At 41.9% G+C, this 23,358-nt stretch overlaps 1 protein-coding gene across 8 annotated transcripts in view; it reads right to left on the reverse strand.

Annotated features, from left to right (window-relative positions):
- Window positions 1-614: 614 nt before the first annotated feature.
- The window catches only part of CEP63 (centrosomal protein 63), a 46,042-nt gene continuing 23,298 nt past the window's right edge, over window positions 615-23,358 (reverse strand). For 2 of the 8 annotated variants that reach the window (XM_085303894.1, XM_085303892.1), the window contains exons 4-16: window positions 21,758-21,938; window positions 20,280-20,375; window positions 17,844-17,969; window positions 16,854-16,967; window positions 14,176-14,412; window positions 13,792-13,937; window positions 12,881-13,009; window positions 12,141-12,255; window positions 10,094-10,291; window positions 9,514-9,600; window positions 6,614-6,819; window positions 5,766-6,084; window positions 615-3,023 (exon numbers count right to left, since the gene is read on the reverse strand). In XM_085303894.1, coding sequence (XP_085160020.1) covers window positions 2,865-3,023; window positions 5,766-6,084; window positions 6,614-6,819; window positions 9,514-9,600; window positions 10,094-10,291; window positions 12,141-12,255; window positions 12,881-13,009; window positions 13,792-13,937; window positions 14,176-14,412; window positions 16,854-16,967; window positions 17,844-17,969; window positions 20,280-20,375; window positions 21,758-21,938 — 2,113 coding nt within the window. In that variant the 3' untranslated portion in view covers window positions 615-2,864. Of the gene's footprint in view, window positions 3,024-5,765; window positions 6,085-6,613; window positions 6,820-9,513; window positions 9,601-10,093; window positions 10,292-12,140; window positions 12,256-12,880; window positions 13,010-13,791; window positions 13,938-14,175; window positions 14,413-16,853; window positions 16,968-17,843; window positions 18,015-20,279; window positions 20,376-21,757; window positions 21,939-23,358 lie in introns of those variants that run through there. The other 6 variants (XM_085303897.1, XM_085303896.1, XM_085303895.1 and 3 more) reach the window with 6 other exon arrangements.

Here is a 23,358-nt window from a genome sequence, read left to right on the forward strand (position 1 = left end):
CCCAGGAACTCTATCCCACTATTTCCACCTCAAAGCCAAAAGACTTTGTCTCCTCCACACAGGGCTTACCATAGACAATACTGTAACCTTCTGTTTTAAGTCAGGTATCCACTCAGTCCCATAGCTTACTTTCTGGTCAGACTTTTCTATACAGAATTTACTGCCCCAGGCAATAGCCTATGTTTCTAACTCTTACTGAATGAGTGTAACTGCCCCTTCTATCATGCCTGAAAAAGGCTGTGTAATACACTCACCTGCTTAGCCAAGCCAGCGATTATCCACATAAAAGACCTTCCTTGCGATAGCCAGTAACGTCTGTCTTCGCAACATTACTAACAGCTTCCCAGGTTGATCTTCTCCCTGCTAGAAATCAGTAGTTCTTCAGGACACAACGGTTTGCTCTTCCCCAGGAAGCAACAGGAATTCCTCCCTCTCTGAATTATTTTTCACTTAAGGAAATACAAAGAAAATGACACCAGGAAGCACAGAGATCTTCATCTAGAATACTAGAGGGGTTTCTAGTTCTAAAAAAAACCCAAACATAAAGACACTTAAAGAAGTCAGCCCACAAGAAAGTACGCATATTTTCAGAAAGAAAAACTTCTACGAAGTGCACTATTTAAAATGTATGTATTTTTCTGGACCTTCATCTAAATATTTTTCCCAATCTTTAAGAAAATGGAAGGGGCTGCAGCAGAGCAAAAGAGATGGTACATTTCCATGGGGGGAAGGGGAAGAGACCGTAACTGCAATTTGGACAGACAGCTCCCCTGCTGCAAATTTTACTCTTTACATCACTTTAGATCAAATACCTACAGTTTACTCCCTCAATGGAGCTGTTTACTACATGCATTAGAGATTAATAAATACTGTAGGATTACAGCTGCTAATTGAACAAACAGATCATCTTCAGTTTCACTCCTCACTTCTGACAATATTGTCAAATATCCCTAAAAGCAGCGATTAGGGAAGCAAACCTTACTGATGAGCCAAAGTGGTGTCTAAATTTCTGAAAGCAATGCATGATGTAACTCTCAGTAACTTAACAAGTCTTCAAGAAATATAAAACAGTTCACATGGCACATCCAAAAGGTATCATTAAAAAAATGGTATTGCTGTCACAGCTGAAGAACATGAGGAATCCGTAAGAGCTCTGGATTACTGCACACTCAGTAGATCTGCAGATTCACACGGGAAAGAAAAACGATAGTTTGTTCTATATTGCTGTTCAGTTTTTGTCAGAACACCTCATGACCAACAAGTCTTTAATCGAGCACTGGATATTTAAGGTGGATGTTCCAAAAACACTTAGTGGAGGGCAGCTCTGAATAGAAGCTGAGGCCAACGCTGACTATTTGCAAAATCTATGACCATAGTTAATCCCCAGCTGTGGGCAGCTGAATGCCTCATCACAAGAAGTGCATATTGAGAATCTAGAATGCATTTGAAGTTCTTATCCTCATTCAGAGAGCTCCAGAAGAAATCCAAAATGAAAGGATGTGTTGATATAGAGGCCAGGATTCAGGAGTCCCCCACATTTTACAACTCCAAAATGCAGAACTACATGACAAAGTACAGTCCTCTTTTTGTGGCATGATACTGAGGCTGCAGTTTACCAACAGGCATCACATCACCACCACCTTTGCCGAACAAAGCAGGTCAGCCCAATCTAATGGTTGCTTCTTGCGTGTCTATCTTGCTTTTGAATTCCTGCTTCTTATCAGCATTAAACTGCTCTAGGGCAAGGTGAAGGCGAGGAAAAGGACAGGAAATTTCAACTCAGACACAGACAAGGAATGTCTCCATGCCTGAATTTGCCTGTATAGAGGCTGCAAGGCACAGCCACAGGAAGAGCTGCAGAATCCCACTTGGAGAAAGGCAAATCCCTTGGAAATGGGTTCAGATCCCAAAAAAGTATGTTAAGACAGCTGTTCAACTCCATGAAATAATGTCTGAGACACTGACTAGATTCAAATCAGGCCAATACCAACTTACGCAGTAGCTTTAAGTACAGCTGGCATACAGCTGAATCTCCCTTGGGTGCAGTTCCCTGCCCATTCAATTTCATTTTCAGTTCCAACTACTCCTCTTTTATAATAGCTGTGACCACAGTCAGAATTCAGCCATCCATTCCTCAGGTACTTTGCTGTACTTCACGCAACGGGTAAGCAAGATGAAGCACCTAGAGACTGTACAAACAGTAAATGGGAGAAGCTGCAAGATGAACCAGGAGATATTAAGAAATTCTACTATGGAGGGGGGGAACTGGGGAAAATACAGCTGGCCTAAAGGAAGAGGAATCATACACTTTGTCTTCTCGAGAATGTAACTACTCTTGAAGGGAAAGGATAGAAAAAGTGCCAAAGTTCCTGATGAGAAGGCAACACAGGCCACAAGAGTTTTACTCTTTATCTTTGTAGGAAAAAGCAAAGGAGTCTTTCCCCCCCCCTTTTTTTTTATTTCAATGCTTTTACATGTATAAAATATAGTATAAATACTTTACATTAAAATTAGCAAATAGTTTGCTTCTAAAAATACCACAATCTTTGTGAGTCAGTGCACAAACACACTTCTCTGATGCAGCTTTCTGACCCACAAGTCAACTAAAGCATTTAAGGTAGAAGTACAGTTCCACTAGTGTAATAATCTCCATCAGATCAAACAGGTTAGAAAAGAGTTTCCTTTCCTTGATACCCAGCCTGCTGGTTCAGCTCAAAGTGGGAGCTAAGGTCTCTCACCCAAGCTCCGAGGGCAGTTAGTTCATGGGTACCTCCCCCTTCACACTTTAAAATCATTCAAGTAAACTAACTTTCAAATTCAATGACTCTGGGGGGAAAAAAAACCCAAAACAAACAAACAAAAAATTACTCCTGATGTCCAAACTGCTTCACTGTCTTTTCACTCTCTTTCTTCAGTTCCTCAATGTGAGAATCCAGGCGTTTCAGGATGTGCTGGGATCTTAGTTCTTCCTCTTCCAGGTATCTTGCAGCTATCGATCCAACTGAAGCTGTAGGCAGTGGGCACTAAAGAGAAATGGAGATATTAACAGGGCTGATGAGCAGAGAAAACTCCATCAAGAAGCTTCAAAATACATTCTGCCATTAAAGCATCAGGGACAAAACAATAGATGAAGCTGAATCTAGAGAGACTGCGGGCATTTTCTTTCAACACACCTGAGAAGCAATGCAAGCATCAGCAGCATGATACTACTTTCACCTTCATGATCTACAACCATAAAGGTTAGTTAAAATCACTAACATTTTCAAAGGGCAAGAATAATGACATGATTAATACTTCTCGAAGAAAAATCCTGCCAGCACCAGACAAGAGTTTCAAAAGCACATATATTGGAAGATATCAAGTAAAACCACCTTTAGAAGTTGTGCTTGGGAGTCCCTCTCAGGACTATGCCAGCCAGCTACTTTGCAGAATGGCTGTCAACAACAAAAAGACAGTAAGATTCCGCGGTTGTCTCCAACATTATAGAAATTTATAAAATTTATATATAGAAGTAGATATCTAGTATTCTTTTGTTCCAAGTTTCACAATCAAGTACACCAGTGATCAGCAAAACAGGCAAGTAAACATGCTTCCAAAGGGCTGCCGTGTCATTTCTATCCTACTTGGTCAGACTAGGCAAACAGTCTCACGCTTGTATCACAGATAATCGTCCCTCTCAGTAGTCTCCTACAAACAAAGGAAACCTCCTCGTCTTTGCCAAAGCTACAGTGGGTAAAGCCACTACCCCCTACGCAAGTCTTCCATTCCAGTGGAAAAAGTGAAAGCGCTACCAAACTGGACTAGCACCGAGGATGTCTCTGCTTTCTTCTATACCCTTCCTCTTTCTGAAATAACAGGTTTATGCTACACTCGCATGTGTGAAGTACAAACTGAACTCCCATTACAGCCCACTGAATGCCACTTCAATTCAGTTAGTCGATAAATTACTCTAGAATCTTTCCCTTGCAGACAAAAGCTACTCCCACTACTCACGTGGTTCTGAACACCCACAGCTTCTGAACTTATAAGAACAATATTGTAATTAAACTTAATTTAAGAGTAGATGAAGAGAAGCTTCCTGCACAGGAGCTGGCAGGTGAATTACACCGTTACTAAGGAGCCGCTTTGCATTACAGAAAACTGGTGTCAGCCTCTGGGCAAGAAAACGGAACTGGTCGTTTCCAGGTTCTGGAGTTTCGTGGTTTTCTGGATTTCTACCAACCCACAGGAATACAGGGAAGTGGAAAAAAGGTTGCAGAAAACAAGCAATTCTCCCTCAACCCTTTATCGCCCACTGATGAGGTCTGTCCTCTCTTAATGCTAAGGCTACTGATTTAAAGGCACAGGAGCCTGACTATGAGCAGGGAGTCCCTGTCAGCGTTAGGAGAAATATTAGCCTGCATTTCCTCAGAAACCTTTTTTCTGCCACTCAGACCACACAGAAGACAAAGCAATGCATTCTCTTATACTAAATATCAAGTCCTAGAGCTTCTTGGGCCCTGAAGCAGAACTGTTAGCACTTGGCTTCCAGCCTCGCCATCTGAAGAGCTTCCATTTAGAACACGTCCACGCTCCTAAAATCCATTTTCTGGACACGTCCACAAGTGCCTTTAGCCTTGAAAGGATCAACACCTACTTTTGGCAGTAAGCCTCATCAAGAGCTACAAACCTGCCAAGCCTCTATTTATCTGCATATCAGCCTGGGAGGCTAGTCTGGGCTCCCCACAAAATGAAAAATAGCTCCTGTCACTGCTTACAACACAACCAGAGGAAAAAAATTTTGAAGACTGCTAGTATCTGGCTGTGTAGACTAGGGACTAGTACCCTGGATTCTCCTGTCCCTGAGCCACCGCAGCCCAGCAGTCTGACTTGGTACATAACACATTCTAGTGTACATTTAGTTTCAGCTTCCCTCTTATATTCCCCCTCACCCTTCCCTGCTCAAGTCAGTGTACAGCCTGGGAACTCCAATGGGTACTAGGTAATATGGGTTTAAACCTCTCAAGCAAGAAGTGAGTCCAAGTTCCCTGCATCTTGGACAAGTGCTTCAACTGCTAAGTAAGAGGACCAAGAAGGCACCAAGACTACTCCCTACTAAAAAAGTATGATCACTGATTGGAAAAAAAAGGGTTTCAACTACCTTCCAGAAAAACTCCGGATTGTAATTTTTCAGTCAATAACCTCCACTTCCACTGAATGAACCGCTGATTTCAGGCTTTCCCCATCAGCTAGCACAAGTGGCTCTCTAGGTTCAGTGTGCTGATCACCACAGTTCCATTCAGAGGAGACAAACTCACCCCATGCATTAAACAGGGAACGTAGACAGGCAGCACCAGGCTCAAGATTCCCCCAGAAACTGTATGTTAAAATACTCACCACTCTACACCCTGTTTTGGTTTCTGAGCCTCTGCTACAGACCCAACCCAAAAGCCCAAGTGGCATTTTGAAGCGACAGAAACAGCTCACGGTAGACATGGATGCACAGCTCCAGTCTGGAGAGAACTATGACAGCTTGAACCATCTCATATTGAACCTCTGGAATTAGTTTAGCAGTTACACCAAACAGGAACACTTTACCCTCAGAGAGTTTTTCAAGAATAATCCACCCAAGAAGGGTTTTCTCCCTGATTTAGGTCTGATCTGTAAAAACACATGCCATAGGGCCAGACTGTAGATTCAAAAACCTGGTTCTTTTTGCCAGATGAGAATTCAGCTGTATCAGCAGCCACTGAGGAGCAACCATCAACTTCTGTACAACTGCTTACCAAAGGCATAGATTCTCTCTGAAGATTTGAGACAGACTGCCTAGATGCTTCATCAGTGAAGCTTGTGTTTCCATCCAGCACAAGAAGCAAAGAATCTTCTCCTAGCAGGGCAGCAGAAGCAAGAGATTCCACACAGTTCTTCTGGCTGATCTGGGCAAGTGGTTCACGAGTCTCGGTGGTCACACCACCCACTTCAGTAGGCAGAGGCTGCACTTTCCACCTCTGGGGCTCCCCTTGATGACGCTGGATAGTTCTGTCCGGCTTGTGATGCATTTTTTCTGCTTGTTCCTCACATTTGTACTGTGCTTCCCGAGTTGTCCTGGAAGGTAGGTTTGAAAGCACAACTGTTTGACATGTAGCAACTGAACTGCAGCAAGAACTCGCACAGAGAGAACAATTAACATACAGTTTACTGATGGCCCTGGCAATCCAAACTCCCAGATGAATATACAGTCCCCAGGGAACGTTCATCCACTATCCTACTATTGTGGATATAAAAAATTACAATTCGTTGCACATCCTGTTACTGCAACGGAAAGAAGAATGGCCACCTGGGTCAAATCCAATTCCTTCACCAAAACCAGTGGATACTGCTTCTCTGTCTAGGATAGCAGCGGTCAAAGGCTAGCCGGCTTCGCAGAATGCAAAACAACTGAGACTAAATGCTAGTGCACTACATAAGCCACAAAAGGAGATCCAAAACAGCCCTCTGTGTTCTCCCATACCCACTGTGTGCCGGGGATAAAAGCTGTACACAAAGCACATGGCATTAGAAACCCACACATCCACCTGCCTTCTATTCGCTTTCCTAAAAGGGAAGCACCATTTTTGGGGCACACAACACTCACCGGGATTGTACAGCCCTAGTCTCAGGCTCTTCACTTTGTATCTGCTGAGCAATGACCTCAGGTTCATCCTGGCAGACCGGAGTAGAGTGCTGCAGTTTTGCTCTAGCCTCTGCTAGATCCTTCTGCAATTGCTGGTTTTCAGATTTTAATTTATTTAGTTCAACAGCATAGCCTTCTCTGAGAGCTCTTAGGGTGACATCTTTTCCCTAAGAGAGGGCAAAAAGCTAAAGTCAAAACTTCTGTTTTGCAAGACACCATAGGGAAATCCAGAGCAGAGGTTGGCAAGCAACTCCTTAAAGCATAGCTCGTATCCACTGGCAAAATTTTCAAGACTTTTATAATAGCAAATCAATTATATGGCTTTTGGGGCCAAATCCATAGAGACTGTGCTAATTTGCCCAGCAAGTCACCCTCATCATTAGATGTTTTTGAAAACAGTCAGAAAAACATAGACCAAGAATAACTCAGATGTATCTGTTTCTGGCCCTGGGATAATGAGCTGCACGAGATGACCTCAAGCTCTCTTCCAGTCTTATATTCCAGGATTTTCTCATATCACTAGGGGGAAGCCTCACAGCCAAAACTGGGAATACTTGGGTGACACTCAAAGTGTCCAAGTCTGAACAACTCTCCAGATGCATTTTCAGAGGTTCCACCAGATACCTCCCATGGATGCACAGAAACACATGCTCCAGTGGCTTAGCTGTTGATGAGAAGTAACCACTCCTAGTGAGAAACTAAATTTCATCTGACCTAGCAACAAAGCTGCTTGCAAGGACAATTCCCGGTCCCCTCATGCCAATTACAAAAGGCCTGGCATAATAACTACCAAAGACTGTGCACTCATTTTCCCAACTGGGATGACCCATAACCCTTTAGAAATATTCTGCCTTAGCAAAAAATACTGACACAGGAGGCTCCTCTACATTCAAAGAGCTGTTCCTCAATATTGTTTTTTTTGAGACAAACTTGCCCTAGAATTACCCACATGAACAATATACGCCATTGCCCAATTACTGTTTCTATGTCTCCCCTTCCCGAACTGATAGGTTATAGCATGTAAAAGTCCAGTACTATTTAAATTATGAAACTAACAGGGCTGATGAAGAGAATAGTTTCAGAAGCACTTACATAAGTAACTCTGCTGGCAGACCCGAGAGGAACATTAGTGTTTTGTTAATACCACAAAGGCAGAGGAAACAGAGATGGCAGACTATACAGGGAGACAAATGGTTGGTTACCACTTTTAGAGCTGTATCAAAGCATGCTTATTTACAGTCTGTTGTCCTATACTACGTATCCTTTACAAGGGGCAGCGTGACCACAGGCAAACAATTGTGCTTCTCTGCTGCAGCAAATCCGTTCCTGCTGTTGCCTAGCTTCAGAGACTAGGAAGCTCTCAGAAGACAACGCACAATCTCACCCATACGATGCCCATGCAAAAAATAAATCTGTAACTTTAAATTGCCATTTCCAACCCTTTCCAGAATTTGATCAGTTATTTTAAACATTATGTAACTTAACAAGTCTGCTTCAAACAACTTTCACTGGTAGAAATGTGATTTTTTTTCCTCTCTCCTTCTTGGAAACTCAGAACAACTTGCTTCTCTTCTCCCCATCTCCTCTTCTCCTTAACAGGCCAGGTGGACACTATTCCCACTGTTTCTACTCCTGCAATTTCCCTTTTTTTTTTTTTTTTTTGGCACATTCTGTTATAATCAGATGCTTAATTCATTCTAATCACAGTCATATTTAAAGACTTTTCAAATGTGCCTCTGAAGAGTCCAGCCAGAATCTGTCGTAGGAGTTGTCCTTTTCTCACATCCTACCCAAGGTAGGCTCACAGGGGCCATGTAGTGGTGGGGGGAAGAAGAGTTTTGTTTGGTTTTGTTTTTAAATAGTTTTCTTGGTTTGCACTTCACTTTCAAGCTTTTGGCAAGTTAGGCAGTTAGAAGACCACCTGGCACTTCAAGCAGAAAGTAATGGTCTTTAGGTCACTTCAATCTCAAATGAGCCCTCCAGAAAGTTTTACTTTTTCTCCAGCTCACTGGCCACAAACTTCCACGTAGCAGCTTTCCGAGAACTCAACGCATTTCACAACCGCTCCAAACTAACATTGAAGAGCTGAGTGCTCCCCTTCCCACAATTCTGGCAGGATAATAGCTCCAACAATACATTCCCATTCGGTTTCCAGCTGCCTGAATCCAGCCCTTGACTCACTGTGAGGAATCCAGGCTGGTCATCTGCAATCTGACCATTGCAAACTGGTCATTTCTTACTTCCTGCAGGCACTAAAACAAATCACCTCCAACATACTGTTCCCGTACGGACCACCACTTTCCATGCAGCTCTCCCTGCTCATCTCCAGGTGAGATGTTCTAAAACCTGGCCTCAAGAGCACTGTGACGAGCCAACCCCAGAGAGCTCCTTCCCATCACATTGCCCTGAGGCTTCCAGCCCACAGCCTGCTGCCAGTGCACAGGGGACAGCTCTGCTAAACGCCCCCTTCACCAGGTGAGGAACGTGCTTTCACCTCAGGAACTTCAAGGGCCAGAGCAGTTACAGCTCTGGATTAGGTCAAAGGGACATCAGGGATCTAGAATTAGATTCTTAAGGCAAACTGGCATAAAATGGAGGAGTACCACAATGTGCTGAAAATCATGGGTTAGACCCCATGGAGAAGGAACAGTGAGATTACAGTTCTGCTTCTGCATTTCTCCTGAATACTTTGTGACTAAGCAAGATGCTCAGTATTTCTCAGTCTTATTTCCTTACAAACCAGCTCTTTTACCTGGCATTTATGTTCATTGAACTCTACCATGCATTGAGAGGTCTGGACAAAGGACATTACTGCTCCCAGGTAGGGGACCCCTTCCCCATCTCTGTTCCCTCATGCATACCTCCACCATACCGAACTCCGTTTTCTCCAGCATCTCTGAGAGGTGACGGTTTTCCAGCCTCAGGGTTTCCAGCTGAATCAGAATTACCTGAAGAGACAGAGCCAAACAAAAGCTCAAACAAACTAAAAAAATAAAAAACCCCAAACACCCACAAACACAGAACGCATGCCCCACCCACCTCCCACAACCATTTTCCACCCTCAATTCAAGCATAGCTACAATTTACAAAGGAATTTTCAGGCTGTTACTCCTGCAAGACTATAGGAAAGACCATATGAGTAAATGTGCAGAGTAATTTGCTTCACTTTTCAAAGGTGCCATCATTATGGCCTAGTTAATACAAACTGTGTCAAAGAAATCTGCAAGACTGCCAAACAGTTATATGTTTGAAAAGAAGAAGAGGTGAGAACACCATGTAACGAACACCATAAATAGGAAGATTGCACTGGGGGAGGTCTCTAAAGTCTTTGTTCCAAGACTGAAGACAGAAGGGAGCTATTAACATAGCTAAAAAACATGATGTATTGCAAGCCCTCAGACCTCTTAAAGAGGCAGCGTAAGAGTCTTCTGTGTTTTTTACCCTGTGCTCCACTGCTTTCCTCTCCGCTCTTTCAATCTCTGCTCTCAGCCGGTGTTCTAGGTCTGATGCAGATCCACTTTTTGAAGCAATTGTAATGTCCCGCTGGTGTAGCTCCTGCGTTAATTTGGAGATTTCCTTTTTCATCCCTTCCAGCTCACTATTGCGAGTTTGTTCAGCTTGAGAGAGCTGCTCTTTCAGCTGGAGGAAGATACGCACACAACACCCAAGAGATTTTAAAAGACATTTCAGCAAGTAAGCAAATGCGCTGGGTGTAGTCACGTGAAATCTCAGCACTGCAAAACAAAAAGCTCTATGTAACAATCCTTCTGTGCATGTCTGTCCCTCCTGATTGATAACCACCTCATCCCATTCCTTTTGCATAGTATAAATTGCCAATGGAGACAAGATGCAAGTTACACACTGTGGAGAACTTGAAGACACATAACGGATCAAATCAGGGTCCCTTTAGTTAACCATTCTGTCCCAGCTGCTAACAACAAATAACCAAGGCAAGATGTCAACACTGGGCAAGCACAGTAGTACTTCCATTACATACCCTTGCAATTTGCCCCTCTGCCTTCCTGAGCCAAACAGGCTTTAAATAGCCCTAATTACACTTCTCTTCCATGAATGTCTTACCTTTTGAACCAATATTAACTTAAAGCATCTAGAGCTACCCATTGCAAATTTCGACAGGCTAGCTAGGCACAGGGTAAAAATATACCTCTTTGTTTTCACAACTTCATTTGATGACAGCTAGTCTCTGTATCACAAGAGAGAATAATCACTCCTTATTTACCTTCATGACATGCATGATTTTACTTTATTTAATCTCAATCATCTCTTCTCCAGCTATTCCTTGTATAAAACCCACTCTATCCTTTTGGTCATCTTTTTCCATACCTTATCATCTTACATCCTTCTTGAGATGGAGGAACAGACTTGCACACAATATTCTGGCAGGCACACCATATGCTTATTCAGCGCCATAACAGAACAACAACATACAGAAAATATAATTCCTTTGCATATAATATTCCATTCCATTAGCCAGAAACACTAACCATCCAAACCCAAGAATTTACTGAGAAGTACAAGCATTCTGAAAAATTGAACCAAGGAATCTCTGTCTAGCCATGTAAAATACTATATTTTACTTATATATATACATATATATATAAGTATATATATATATAGTGATTTATCACCATGTCACTTCAGTCCTTTCTAAGCACATAAAATAGAAATAACCATAACAAATCTCTTTCTTCCTCATTAGCCTGTAGAAGATTTATTTATTGTGTGGTTGTTTAAGTAAGCACACATCTGGCAGAATCTGCTTCTCTGTACGTTAAGAATATGGGATAGAAAGTTTCAAAATGAGATTTTCACTTTTAATACAAGATGTCTAGCCTAATCAGACTCCAGTGAGAGTTCTCACACCACCTGATCTAGATGCTTACTAACATCAAGCTTTTTGAAGGGCTTGTCTCCCTTAGGTGCACACAGCAGTAGGGTGGTGAGGTTCTCATAGCAGATGAGCCTGCTCCATCTCTTTCACACCCTGGATATACACATGTGGATGTCCAGCCCGAAACAAACTCACATGATACGTTTGAATCTGTACCTTGAGTGTGATAGGACATACTACAGCAGAACCCATCTCCTGTTCTCTGATCTTCATGCTGTTGGAACCCTGCACCAGGATTAAGGTCAAGATTCCAGGCCTGAATTTCTTTGCTCATTCAGTCCCTCCAGCAGTAATTCAAGTAGCTCCACACTGCAAAGTAGTACTGTGCGATGTAGGGATAGGCCTGGAAGAGGCTCATGAAGTAAGCTTCGCACCAATGTACAGAAACCTGCAAAATCATCCTCATCTCCTCCTTTGTCAGGTCTGCTCCTCATCCTACATAGCACTATCTTCACAATACTCCTGGCCTTTGATCCCAGTTGGAGCGTTGCTAACAGAGCGCAGAGGCACATGACGTGTGCAAATCGTCAGCTCCACAAGTGCCTTTTGCGCTCTCCAGGGGCAAAGAGACATTACCTTTTTAATCTCTGCCTTTGAGTCACTATGGTGCTCTTCCATTGACTGCAGCTCTTTGATATTCTCAGCCAGCTCTTCACTCAGTTGTACACACCTCGCATTTGAGGACATCAGGCTGGATGCCAAACACAAAACTAGAGATTAGAATTCTCCAGAAGGAGAACACGGTCAGAAGAAACTTTGATCTTCGAAGCAGTTTCCAGTGACTGTCATAACAGAAACTGGGCTCTAACCTAGAAGTTCCTTACCAATCCTTTGGGTCTGTGTACCGAAATAATCTCTCTCTCAAAAAAAAAAAAAAAAAAAAAAACAGTAGATACAGTGGTTTCTTGTTTCTTTACCATAATAAAATTACCGATTTCGCTGGCAAATACTAGGCTGAATCACAAACTCTGAAGAAAATATGTTTGCAAGTCTTATTGCAAGAGGAAAGTCTAGATCTGGTTCTTACCAGCTATCTAACAAAGACTCCTTAATCTACTAAGAATGAAGGTGCTAAGCCTAAGCAAGTTACAATAAAAACACCCACAGTATACAATGAAAAGCAGCCAATCAATTAGCAAAACAGTCTCACTATTATACTTTAACATGAATAGCATTTGATTTCTTTAGCCCTTTGATATTTTAAATAAGCTTACAAAAATCAGTGGGTCTGGTTAATTTGATGAATACAATGTATTATGTATTATATTATTATGCAAGTTTCACTGTGCATCCTAGGGAAGTAAACAGTCAGCTACCTGTTCTCAAGATGAGTCATCTCTGACTGTAAGTGCTGTTCCTTCTTCTGGGCAACATCCAACTGCAGGAGTAGATGCTCCAGCCCCGGAGAAGACAGTTGTTTCTCCTGCAAGCGTTCTTCCAAAGCCCTGTGCAGAGACGTGGGCTTTAATCTCAACTCAAAAACACCTAGCCCGAGTTCACTAATACAGGGAACATAACTGTTTTCTCATAATTCTCTGGAAATACATGAAAACTAACACTAGGTGACACCTGTGCACATTCAGAATACACAAACATGTCAGCTCAATGACAGCTCCCTATCTGAGTTAGGGTTGATTAAGGACTACAGTCTATTTTGATGTTGGCGTCTCTGAATCAGACGGTTTCACTGCCATTATCAGACACCCAGTACCTATTTGCAAGAAATGGTGTGGCTGTTAGGTAAGGTATGCCCCCATCTTTTAACATGGTCACTGGAACTCTCCAGCATTTGCATGTTGCCAGTGTAGAACAGGAAGGCTGAGACGATTTTGCCACCTGTGTAATTACCTTACTGACACCCTAATCTGACATCATTAAATCAATGAGAATTTTCACTGACATCAGTATATATGAGTCAAGTCCTGAAAGGCCTCCAGCACTTAACCGAACATGCGGGGTGGTGGGGGAACCCACCCAAAAGTCTGTACTGCCTCCAGAAACCTAGCAGAGTAGAAAGCTGACTCCATCCACACTCTTTACTGAGAATCAGTCGATTTCAAAAGCAATGCAATTTGACGAGTGCTGCAAGGAAGCAAAGCACTTGTACGCTTTACAGTTTCTCACTATTCTACGTATCAACCACTACAAACGATGCCACTATCCTCAGATAAACTGGAGCGTAAACACGGATACAACAGGATAAGTACCAGCAAGGCACAGATGCTACCTGATGAGGAGTTCTTTTGCGCGAAGAGTTTCGGTCAGCCTGGCCAGCTCCTTCTGTAACTGTTCCTGATGCAGCTTGGAGCTATCAATGAAATCTTCTTGAGACTGCAAGGTGGCTCTAAGCTCCATCTTCTCATCCTGTAATACCTGCACAGCAAGGAGAAGGAATGACTGCTGCAAGATGGATCAAATTAGTACATCAGAATGAGATGAGAGGTTGATCACATTTTTAAGAAACCTTTGGAAACACTGCAGAGCACCACATAGGTACAAAGCCAGCTTTGAGACCAACCTGAAACTTTACAAACGCTCTGGGATGACAACCCTTCCTTGCTTCTCACAGGCACTGCTTTATGTTCAGTTCCCTAACAATTCCTCCACTGACCTCTAACATTTTCTTGGATTGCCTTAATTCTTCTTGAACTCTTTGCTGATCTTCCAGAATCATCCGATTGTTTTCGGTTAGATCGTCCACTCTCATGTTAAGTCTCTCCACCTCCAACTCATTGGCACAGATAGCATCATTGGCCCTCTCCAGCTTGCTGGTTAAGTGCTGGATTTCCGATCGGCTAGCCAGCTCCACCGACTCCAGCATCTGCTTCCGATTGGCAAGCTGAGTCTGCTAACAGCAATTGGTTTGTATTAAAGCTAAACTACAGAAAGTACAGTGCATCAAAACTGCATGGATTTTACATTGATTTCTTTATGCAGCAAATCACACTCTCAAAATAAGCAAAACTACCTTTCAGGGAACTAGGAGAAGCACTGTTCCAGAGCTACAAGAGAAGTAAAACTTCCAAAAAAGGACAGAATTAAAATAAATAAATTTGAGGGGTCCCTCCAACTCCAAAAAGGGTTCAGACAGGATCTGGGAAAAGAGGATCTCAAATCGCTCACGTTGCCCAAGTATGAACCAAGAACAAAGCTGCCTCTTGTTTTATTTTTATTTATTTATTTATTTATTGCCAATTAACATGAGACCAGACCTAAAGAGATGACAGCACATAAGGTGGTTTGCAAGTACCACATACAAGCTAGAGATAACCCAACCATTAATCCCACATCAGGACAGAAAGCCGTTCTTAGTGCACAACGGGGTGGGGTGGAAGGAGGGAGGGCATCAAACAAATTAGAAATTGAACCGAGTGCAACAGTCAATTCTGCTTTGCTTTATGCAGTAAATGTCTGGTTCTAACAGCTTGTTAGAATGCTGGCTTTGAATGTTTTCTCTTTTTAATGGAAGACAAAAAAGAGTAATAGTTATAAGGAACGTGTGACTAGCAAACAATACATGCTCTATTATTTACAGGCACAATACTTATTTCATAGCATTTCTTTCCACATTGCTAACTGATGAAATTTAACAAGCTAGATCTCATATAGTTTTCTTAGAAAATTTACTTTATATCTACCCTTTTTGTGTAGCACCTTATAATTTTTTAAATCCAAAACAAAATATTTGAGTACTCCTTTGCTATCGATTTCTAAGAGTAGCAATTCCTGTCAGCTTCAGAATCAGCACTTACTTATTTATTGCCTGGCATATAATGCCCCTTAACAGAGGAAACTATAGGAGCTATGTGTTTGGAAGACCATGGTGTAATTTTGATTACAGATTATTATCTGAATAGTCAAGACAGAAGATGTAATCAAGAGGGGCAAGGATTTAAAATATAGCTTTTTTCGGCTCAATAAGAGTGCCACACTACCTGAACATTTATTTCTGCATTAAGAAAACATTTAAGCTATCCTTTATTTGCAGCCACAGAGCACGTAGCGCAGCACAGAAAACCAGGTTTCACCTGTTGACTTTAAAGTCTGCAAGTGTTACATGGAGGTGCTTGTTACTGGGTGAGAGTGCCAAGCTTCCATAAACTGCACTGAAAGACAGGAGGGGACCTCTGCTGAAAGAAGGGGGACAGGCACGGCAGGGTCACGCTTCTCAACTTGACCTCACACCAAAAGAATAAAAATTAAAAAAGCACATAAAATGCATAGAAACATGCTTTCGTGCTTAGCTTTCAAAGAAGCTGAGGATTCACACAGTCTGTTCATGGTAACTATGCACCTAACTCGCCTACACCGCTTAGGAAAAACCTCCACGAATTCCTGTTCTTCTGCTCCACAGCAAGAAGAGTCCCCTCGTGATCCGGTATAGCAGCCAACACTCCAAGGACACAGCTGTTCCCAGACAATTGAGCTATCAGTGATACAAAGACAGCAGAGCAGCAAGACCTTCTGTTCAAAGACTCTCTCTGCATTTGTAGATTCACCAGTGTCAGCCTCTCACAAAGCCCCTGTCAGAGCCAGCTTCAATCCTGTCATCACAAACTTCCTCCTTGCAGGAGCTTCCACTCAAGAACAACTCAGGGCCCCATTAAGGGTAAAGCCCCCAGCAAGAGCTTCTTTATCGGCGTCCGCTCTGATTGTGTCAGTGCGGCTTCACAGCTGTGCTCTAGGTCAATTCATCTAGCTCTGCCGCAGCACCACTAACTCACTGAACCATTAGCTTTTCAGGAACAGCACCTCCATTACTCTTGCCTTTAAGAGGAAAAAAAGGGGAGGGAGGGGGCACTGAAGATTGCTGTTACTTTGGTACTTTGTGGAGACATCTGTTGTAGGGGGAAACGATTTTCAAACACCATCCTCTGAGCTGGACCTAGCAGCTATATTTAGCTACCGTCAGGTACGCAGCTTTGAACCAGAAGACACGATGTAACAGTTATTTTAAAGTGTCACATGCTGTGGTCTCTGACTCTTCAAGTAAGTAAGACGGTAGGATGAAGCTTTCTAATATGACAAGTTAAAAGGGGGCAGTGGGGTGGGAGGGGAGAGCTGGGGGACATTCACATAATCTCTGTTGCCAGACTCCAGATCTTTTTTCCACACGGCATTTACAGGAGTAAAGCTTATTCCGCCGGGACACTAGAAGTCATTTCAATGGCAACCTAAACTGGATTCAAGCCCGGGAGATTTCATTTGTCTCTCCCTCCTTCCCCCCTCCCTCCCCTCCCACCTGCTGCCACGAACAAAACAAAAACTTTCAGCACGTATTAATTGTACCTGAATGAGCTCAGACTGCTCAGCCAAAGCCTTCCTCTGCGCTTCCAGGGATGCCACCTGCTGCTGGTAAAGCAAGCGCTGCTTCTCCCAGTCAAGTGATTTTTGACGAAACTCCTGCAAAGACAGCAGGGGTGGCCTGGAGCAGTAGGTCCATTCGGCTGACAAGATGGCCCCCTTCCAGTTCATACGCATGTTTGCTTTCTCCCTCCGCTATATCCTCATGCATCTTTCCCCACAGCGGGGAAACCATTAGCCAGTCATTTGATGTACCAGCTCAGCAGCACAAAACCCCTCACATACTGTGCTTGCTGTATTTTTCCTTCCTCCTGAGTTAAAACCTCAGTGTCAATTACTGCTGTTTACAAATGTTAAGTGCTAACAGATTCATGGCTAGCTTCAGGAATTTACTGTCAGAGGTTTAACAATTCAGCCTGGCTGCAGCTTCTAAAACAGGCTGCTATTGAAATCACTAAGATGGCAAGCATGAAATACAGAATTTTAATGCCCATCTTTGATCCAGAAATTGGACACTACATCAGTCAGATGTGTTTGTTAGCCCCAACTAAAGGGTACAGCTGAAGAAAATTGGGTGCAGTTGAGCTCAGCATGGCAGGAAGATTAAAAGATAAGACAGAGTTGAAAAGAAGTTGGATATGTAGTTTCCTCCCCATCAAAGCAGTGAGATGACAACCTCTTCACACTGGAATTCATTTTGTTCACGTAATTATTCTTCCAGTACCTTCTCCCTTTTATTTAGTCTAAGATCAACAACAGCAGCATGAGTTTTCCTGTGTATTTTACAGGCCTCGATGCAAAAAAAAACAGCCTTTATTATACAAGCGGTTGAGAAGAGCTAACCTGGAGCAGACAAAGATTTTTTGTTTTTAAACAAGGATTTACTGTCCACTTCCTGGCTGAACATTCAGAGTGCTCAATGAAGCCCAGCCAATACAATGAACCCTGATCAGCATTTGCTTTCTAAATACACACCTCCAGCTTCCTGGTCAGTCGGCTCATTTCAAATTGATCCTCCTCTTCTCTCTTGGCACCTTGTTCTCTAGCTTCTTTCAGTTGTTTCTTCTGCAGCTTCTCATAGCTTCTCCTCAGCCTAGCCAACTGCAAGGAAGTCAGTGAATACAACTACACTGTTTGAGTCCAGCTCTGCAAGAATTAAATAGCATTTTCAAGGAAGGCACACAAAATGGCTCTATGCAAACAATTCCCTCAGTTCAAGGCCATATGTTTTGCAAGCGAAGACTTCTATTTGAATAAACCTATTATGTTTGATACGAACACAAAATATGCCGGGCTGCATGAAGGAGGAGCAAGATGTCACTCAGCCATGACATCAGCAGTTACACTTAAACCTCTGCCTTATCAGCATTAAGGCATGAGTAAGAAATTGGTAAGATGGACGCTTAAGTGTAGCTGGTGATGTAGCTGAGCACTGTACTGCTCTCTCTACAGGTGGCTTCTGGGCCACGGAAGTAGCAGGCAGCGTATGTGGTGCATTTACTAATAGAGAAGGACACACCACAGCAAGTGTGGTGGTAAAGTCTACACAAAAATAGTTTCTTTAAGACTAAAGAGCAGTTGTGAAGCTCACGGAGCAACTAGAAGGCTTCCACTTAGCAGGAGAGGGAAGATTTGAACATTGCCATTACATATAGTATCAACACTATTTCATCTGTCATTTTCTGCTTAGATAAACTATGCATTTCACAGTGACTGCAGAATGCCAATACAAAATATCACTTTTACGCCTACTGCTAAAATTCTGAATTCATAACAGCCACAAATGAGGAAGAAGCTCTTGACATTTAATGACCCTCTGTGCAACAAATAATCACTAGCAACTTGCACAGAACTTTCCATCTGAGGGGCTCGCCACAACTCCATCATTAAACAAGTTAGTTTCCAAACAGCCACATGAATTTGAGAAATCATCATTCCCATGCTACTGATGAAGAAAGTTAAGCCCACAGATGAAGAGGATGACTGTGAAAGAAAAAAAACATCTGAATCAAGACCTCATGATTCACAGTCCCATGCAATCATCACAAAAGCTGACTTCTGTTCTTAAAAGGTGCTCCAGATCCCTGAGTTAGCAAAGTGCTTACCCATGTTCAGTGGGAATGGATATATGTACAGACCTGCAATTAATATATAAACGTGTTTTAAACAAGTCAGGAAAATTGCAAGTACTGATTTATCCTTTCAACAAACTCAGCAAGTTGGGCACTGTACATGCAATTTACTGGTAATAGCAGTAAACTGAAGCAGGATGAACTTCCCCACAAACAGCAGTAAGAATACAACAGGAGACGGAGGAATATTGGAAATTAACGTCCTCTACATTAGTCCTTTGTGGATAAAATACCAATGTATTGCAATTTTGGTCTCAACATACGCTTTTTAATTAAAATAAATAAGTCAAATATTGAATAATAATTCTGCTATAGAAATTTAGGCAGATCTGCCAAAGCATCTCAGCTTTGCTTTACAGCTTACCCATCACACCAGGAGGAACACCTAATGAATGAAGACAGCTAATCATACTGAGTAGTAAGGTGTTTTAAACGAGGACAGATGCCCTCTGTTGTCAAAGCTGAAATTACAAAATTAGTTTAACTTATGTCTTACAGTGAGCAGGAACTAAGCCAAACCCCCCAGAGGAAACAGGCGAATGCTCTACTAGCTGTTCATGCTATTTAACTCCCTGCTATGACAAGCAAGTGAAGATGGGCAAAGAGTTAAGGCATAGGCATGTAACACCATTATACCACCTGCAGGACATTTGTGCGTGTACCACCTTGCAGTAAATATGAAACTCTTTGCCAGACAAAAGCTCTGAAATTATTTTTTAAAAGTATGTCGAGTATACTCAGTTTCTGTTGAGGGCATTAAGACTAACATGCCTTCAGAAAACAAAATCCTCACCAAAAAAAAAAGAAGAAGAAAGAGTAAGCGGAGGTAGAAAGCAGATGAGACACTACATCAGTCAGATGTCTGTCTCAAGGCCAGTTACACTGTCACTCTTTTTTTAATTCCATGAAATGCTGAGGGAACAAACTGCTGCTTCCTGTACCCATGGCAACTTCAGCATAAGCACTATGGTGAATAGGGTGAGAGAATACAGGAAATTTTTGCAGTAAATTTGCGCAGATGAGAATTACAACAATACATTTACTACATCTTTCCACTCCAGCAGCCATCTGTTCATCACCAACATCCTCCAATGCAAGAGAAACAGGCTACTGAAGCAAAAAAACATTACCTTGTCTACATTCAACACTCTCTTTTGTAAGAGCATAAAGATTAAAAGAATGAAAATGTTGAAAACCATGGCAGTGACTCCAAGTACTTCACTTGTCACATCACTTACCAAATGGTAACTAAAGGCCATCTTATTTTTCTGAAACTCACCTCTTCTTGAAATTTCTTCAGCTGCTGTTCATATTCTCTAACCATGTCCTGTTTGGCTTTTTCTGTGTCTTCTAACTGTTGACGCAACATGCCAACCTAAATAAAGCATTAAAAGGCAAAGGAATAAAACAGCAGAAGCAGACTTAAACCACACTGTCAGTAGGCACTGGAATAAGTTTTCATTCCATAGACACACATGTGCATTATAGCAACAGTGGTAAGTGTTAAAAAAAGCCTCATTTTGTAAAAAAAAAAAAAAAAAAGTGCATGTTGCACTGGGGTCATGAATCAGGTTAAGCATACACCTAAATCTCTGTTAGCTTGGGGTCAGAATTGTTCCTGTTCTAGACTCTCGCTTTGAGCCATTCAGCTTCTGGCTTTCATTTTGGTCCCGTGTCAAAAGTCTATTTTTATGTGGCACTTTCATCAGATAGTTTGAAATCATAATGCATATCTATGAATAATCTACTGACAGAAAAGAAAGCCCTGTCATTGTCTTACTGCTCTCAGGTGAAGCAGAGAGTTCTAAATAACGCATACAGATGAGAGAGATGAAGCAGGGCTTTGAAACTCATGGAGAGGACTTCGCTTATATTGATTCAAATACTCCTTTGACTCATTTTCATCTTCTTTCCATCCTTCTCCTATCCACAGGAGAGCCACCTCTCCAACCACAAGTCCAAAGGATAGCAATCCAATAAATACATAATACAACAGACTAAAAAGAAATAATCACAAAAAAATCCTATGAATAAACCAAAAGTATAAATATGCTCCAGTAGTGATTTTAACTGTACTTTACAGTTTCTTTTCTTTTTTTTTTTTTTTGACATAAATGTTTGTTTCTGATGGTAAGAAATACTTCAAAAGTGTCTAGAGAACACACAACTGATAAGAATAATGATAACCTACATAATAAAATCACAGCCCTTCTGAGCAAAAATTCTGTGGCCTTACTCCAGATATAATAGCCTTTTATTTTTTTTAGGGCTACAATTTCTACACCACAGGGCACATAAAAGAATCCTTTGAGGACCTCCCAGTTTACACCAGTACATTTTTTCTGCCTATGATTACAGGTAATTGGGCTGTTGACTACTGTCGTATCCATATTCAGCATCTCCGAGGAACTCTGACAATTCACACTGAGAACTTCAATCAAGCCTTAGGGAGTTGATCACTTGACTGAATTACAAATTAGGTACCTTGGTCCAACAGGCTCCTTTGTTTTTGTAAATTCTAGTGCACATCTCCAATTATGAGACAGGTTCTTGTTGCCCTTAATACAGCTATTTGCAAAGTTTAACCTGGTGTTTTGGCTTGGCATTTAAACAACGATAACCAGTCAGTTCTGATGAAACAACAATTGACACACAACACACTTCTATGCAAAGTCCACAGTGGTCTTTATACTGAACTGTAACAGGTAAAACACATGGGACCACACTGACCAGGAAACAGTGAACTTGAGGCCGTACCTCCTTGTATTTCTCTTCCAAAGCAGCCCTGGCAGAGGAAAGTTCCTGCTCTCGAACATCTAAGCAAGCCTCCAAGGCCTGCGTCTGTCCTTCCCACTCAGATTTCTTGTGAGCCACCATAATGTCGATCTGCTTCATCAGCTCCTGCAGCTCTGCCTCACACGAAGTCAAGAACCCACTGCTGGAAGGGAAAGAACTTACTGAAGTCTCAAAGCAGGCACCACCCAACACAGGTCCAGCATTCCCATACCACCAAAGTCAGCAAAACAAACCGACTTGCACTAAGAGACCAACTAGGCATATGTGGTACTTTGCACTCTAAGCAAATCAGCTTGGAAAAAAATATATACAATTTTTATGCATTCATCCAGTTTTCTAATGCAACCTCACAAGCAGTACAGTCAGATCGCTGAGCAGAGACCTAACTTTGGCAACGACCAATGAGGAACACGTTTTAAATCCTAGCCCAAACAAATGAGCTAGACACTTCCTTTTAAACATAGAAGCATAACATGCATCTACTTATACTTATCCCTTTGTCTTGGTACTACGCATTATCTAAGTAAAAGAGAACACGTTTTATCCCTATTTTCTATTCTTCTTAATTACTCTCCAGACAGAAACATTTTATACCAACTTTCAGTCACCAGAGAAATCTTACAGCCAAGCTATCAGCTCCTGAAAATAGAAGTTTATCACAAATGCAAACAAATCCTAAGTGGAGGGGGTTGGATGACAACATGATAATGAAGAATAAAACATTCACAACCCATTGGGGACAGCATGCTCCCTGGTGACTGCGGAATTTCTAATTTGGTGCAGTAATTATTGAAACCAATTCAGCTAACTCCTCTAAAACTTCACAAGCTGCTAAGCCAGGGACAATATTAAGGCTTGCAAGATACAGCCCTAGAGGGCAGTGAACTCTATGACGATCTTTACCCCTTTAATTTGCCTGTCAAATGAGAAGCACTCAGAAGAATTGGAAATCAATAGGCCAAGGGATCGAAATGTCTCTGATCTCCCAGAGCATATGCACACTTCACAACTTGACAGTTGCTTTAATAGGGAAAGAAATAGTTCTTAAAGGAGCCCAAATAATTTAAATTTGAAGTTCACCCTGTCCTGCAAGTTAATCAAAAATTAGCAGCTATTATGCAAAACAAGAGCATTTCCTTCTCAGCAACTGCTAATATAAAGCTCAGTCTAAGCTTGACTTCTGCAACCAGTTATTTGTAGAAGAAATATATGCTATCAGTAAACTTGGGTCCAATTTTCAAAGACAACTATGCAAACAGTTATCAACAACTTTTGCTTTACGCTTGTTTAACAAATAAAACGATATTTTTGTCCCCCGTTATTGGCATTAGAGTCTCTCTGGGATCCAAAAGCCTAGATAATTTCACCCAAGACAGAGCATGAAGGATTCTTCAGAGATGAACAGTGCTCTAAAGTGCCAGCATGCTCAAGAAATAATCAGATGTTTCTAATAAAAAGAAGCAGCAAAGGCATGTCTCATTAACCTAATAGGGCTCTTAGAAAGATACTTACTCACTTTTAATTACTACTGCTCCTGCTGTTAGAAGGTAAAAAGGGTTTTT

Source organism: Rhea americana, unplaced genomic scaffold, assembly GCF_003343005.1.
Source record: "Rhea americana isolate MKP2758 unplaced genomic scaffold, rheAme1 scaffold_200, whole genome shotgun sequence".
Taxonomy (NCBI): Eukaryota; Metazoa; Chordata; class Aves; order Rheiformes; family Rheidae; genus Rhea; species Rhea americana.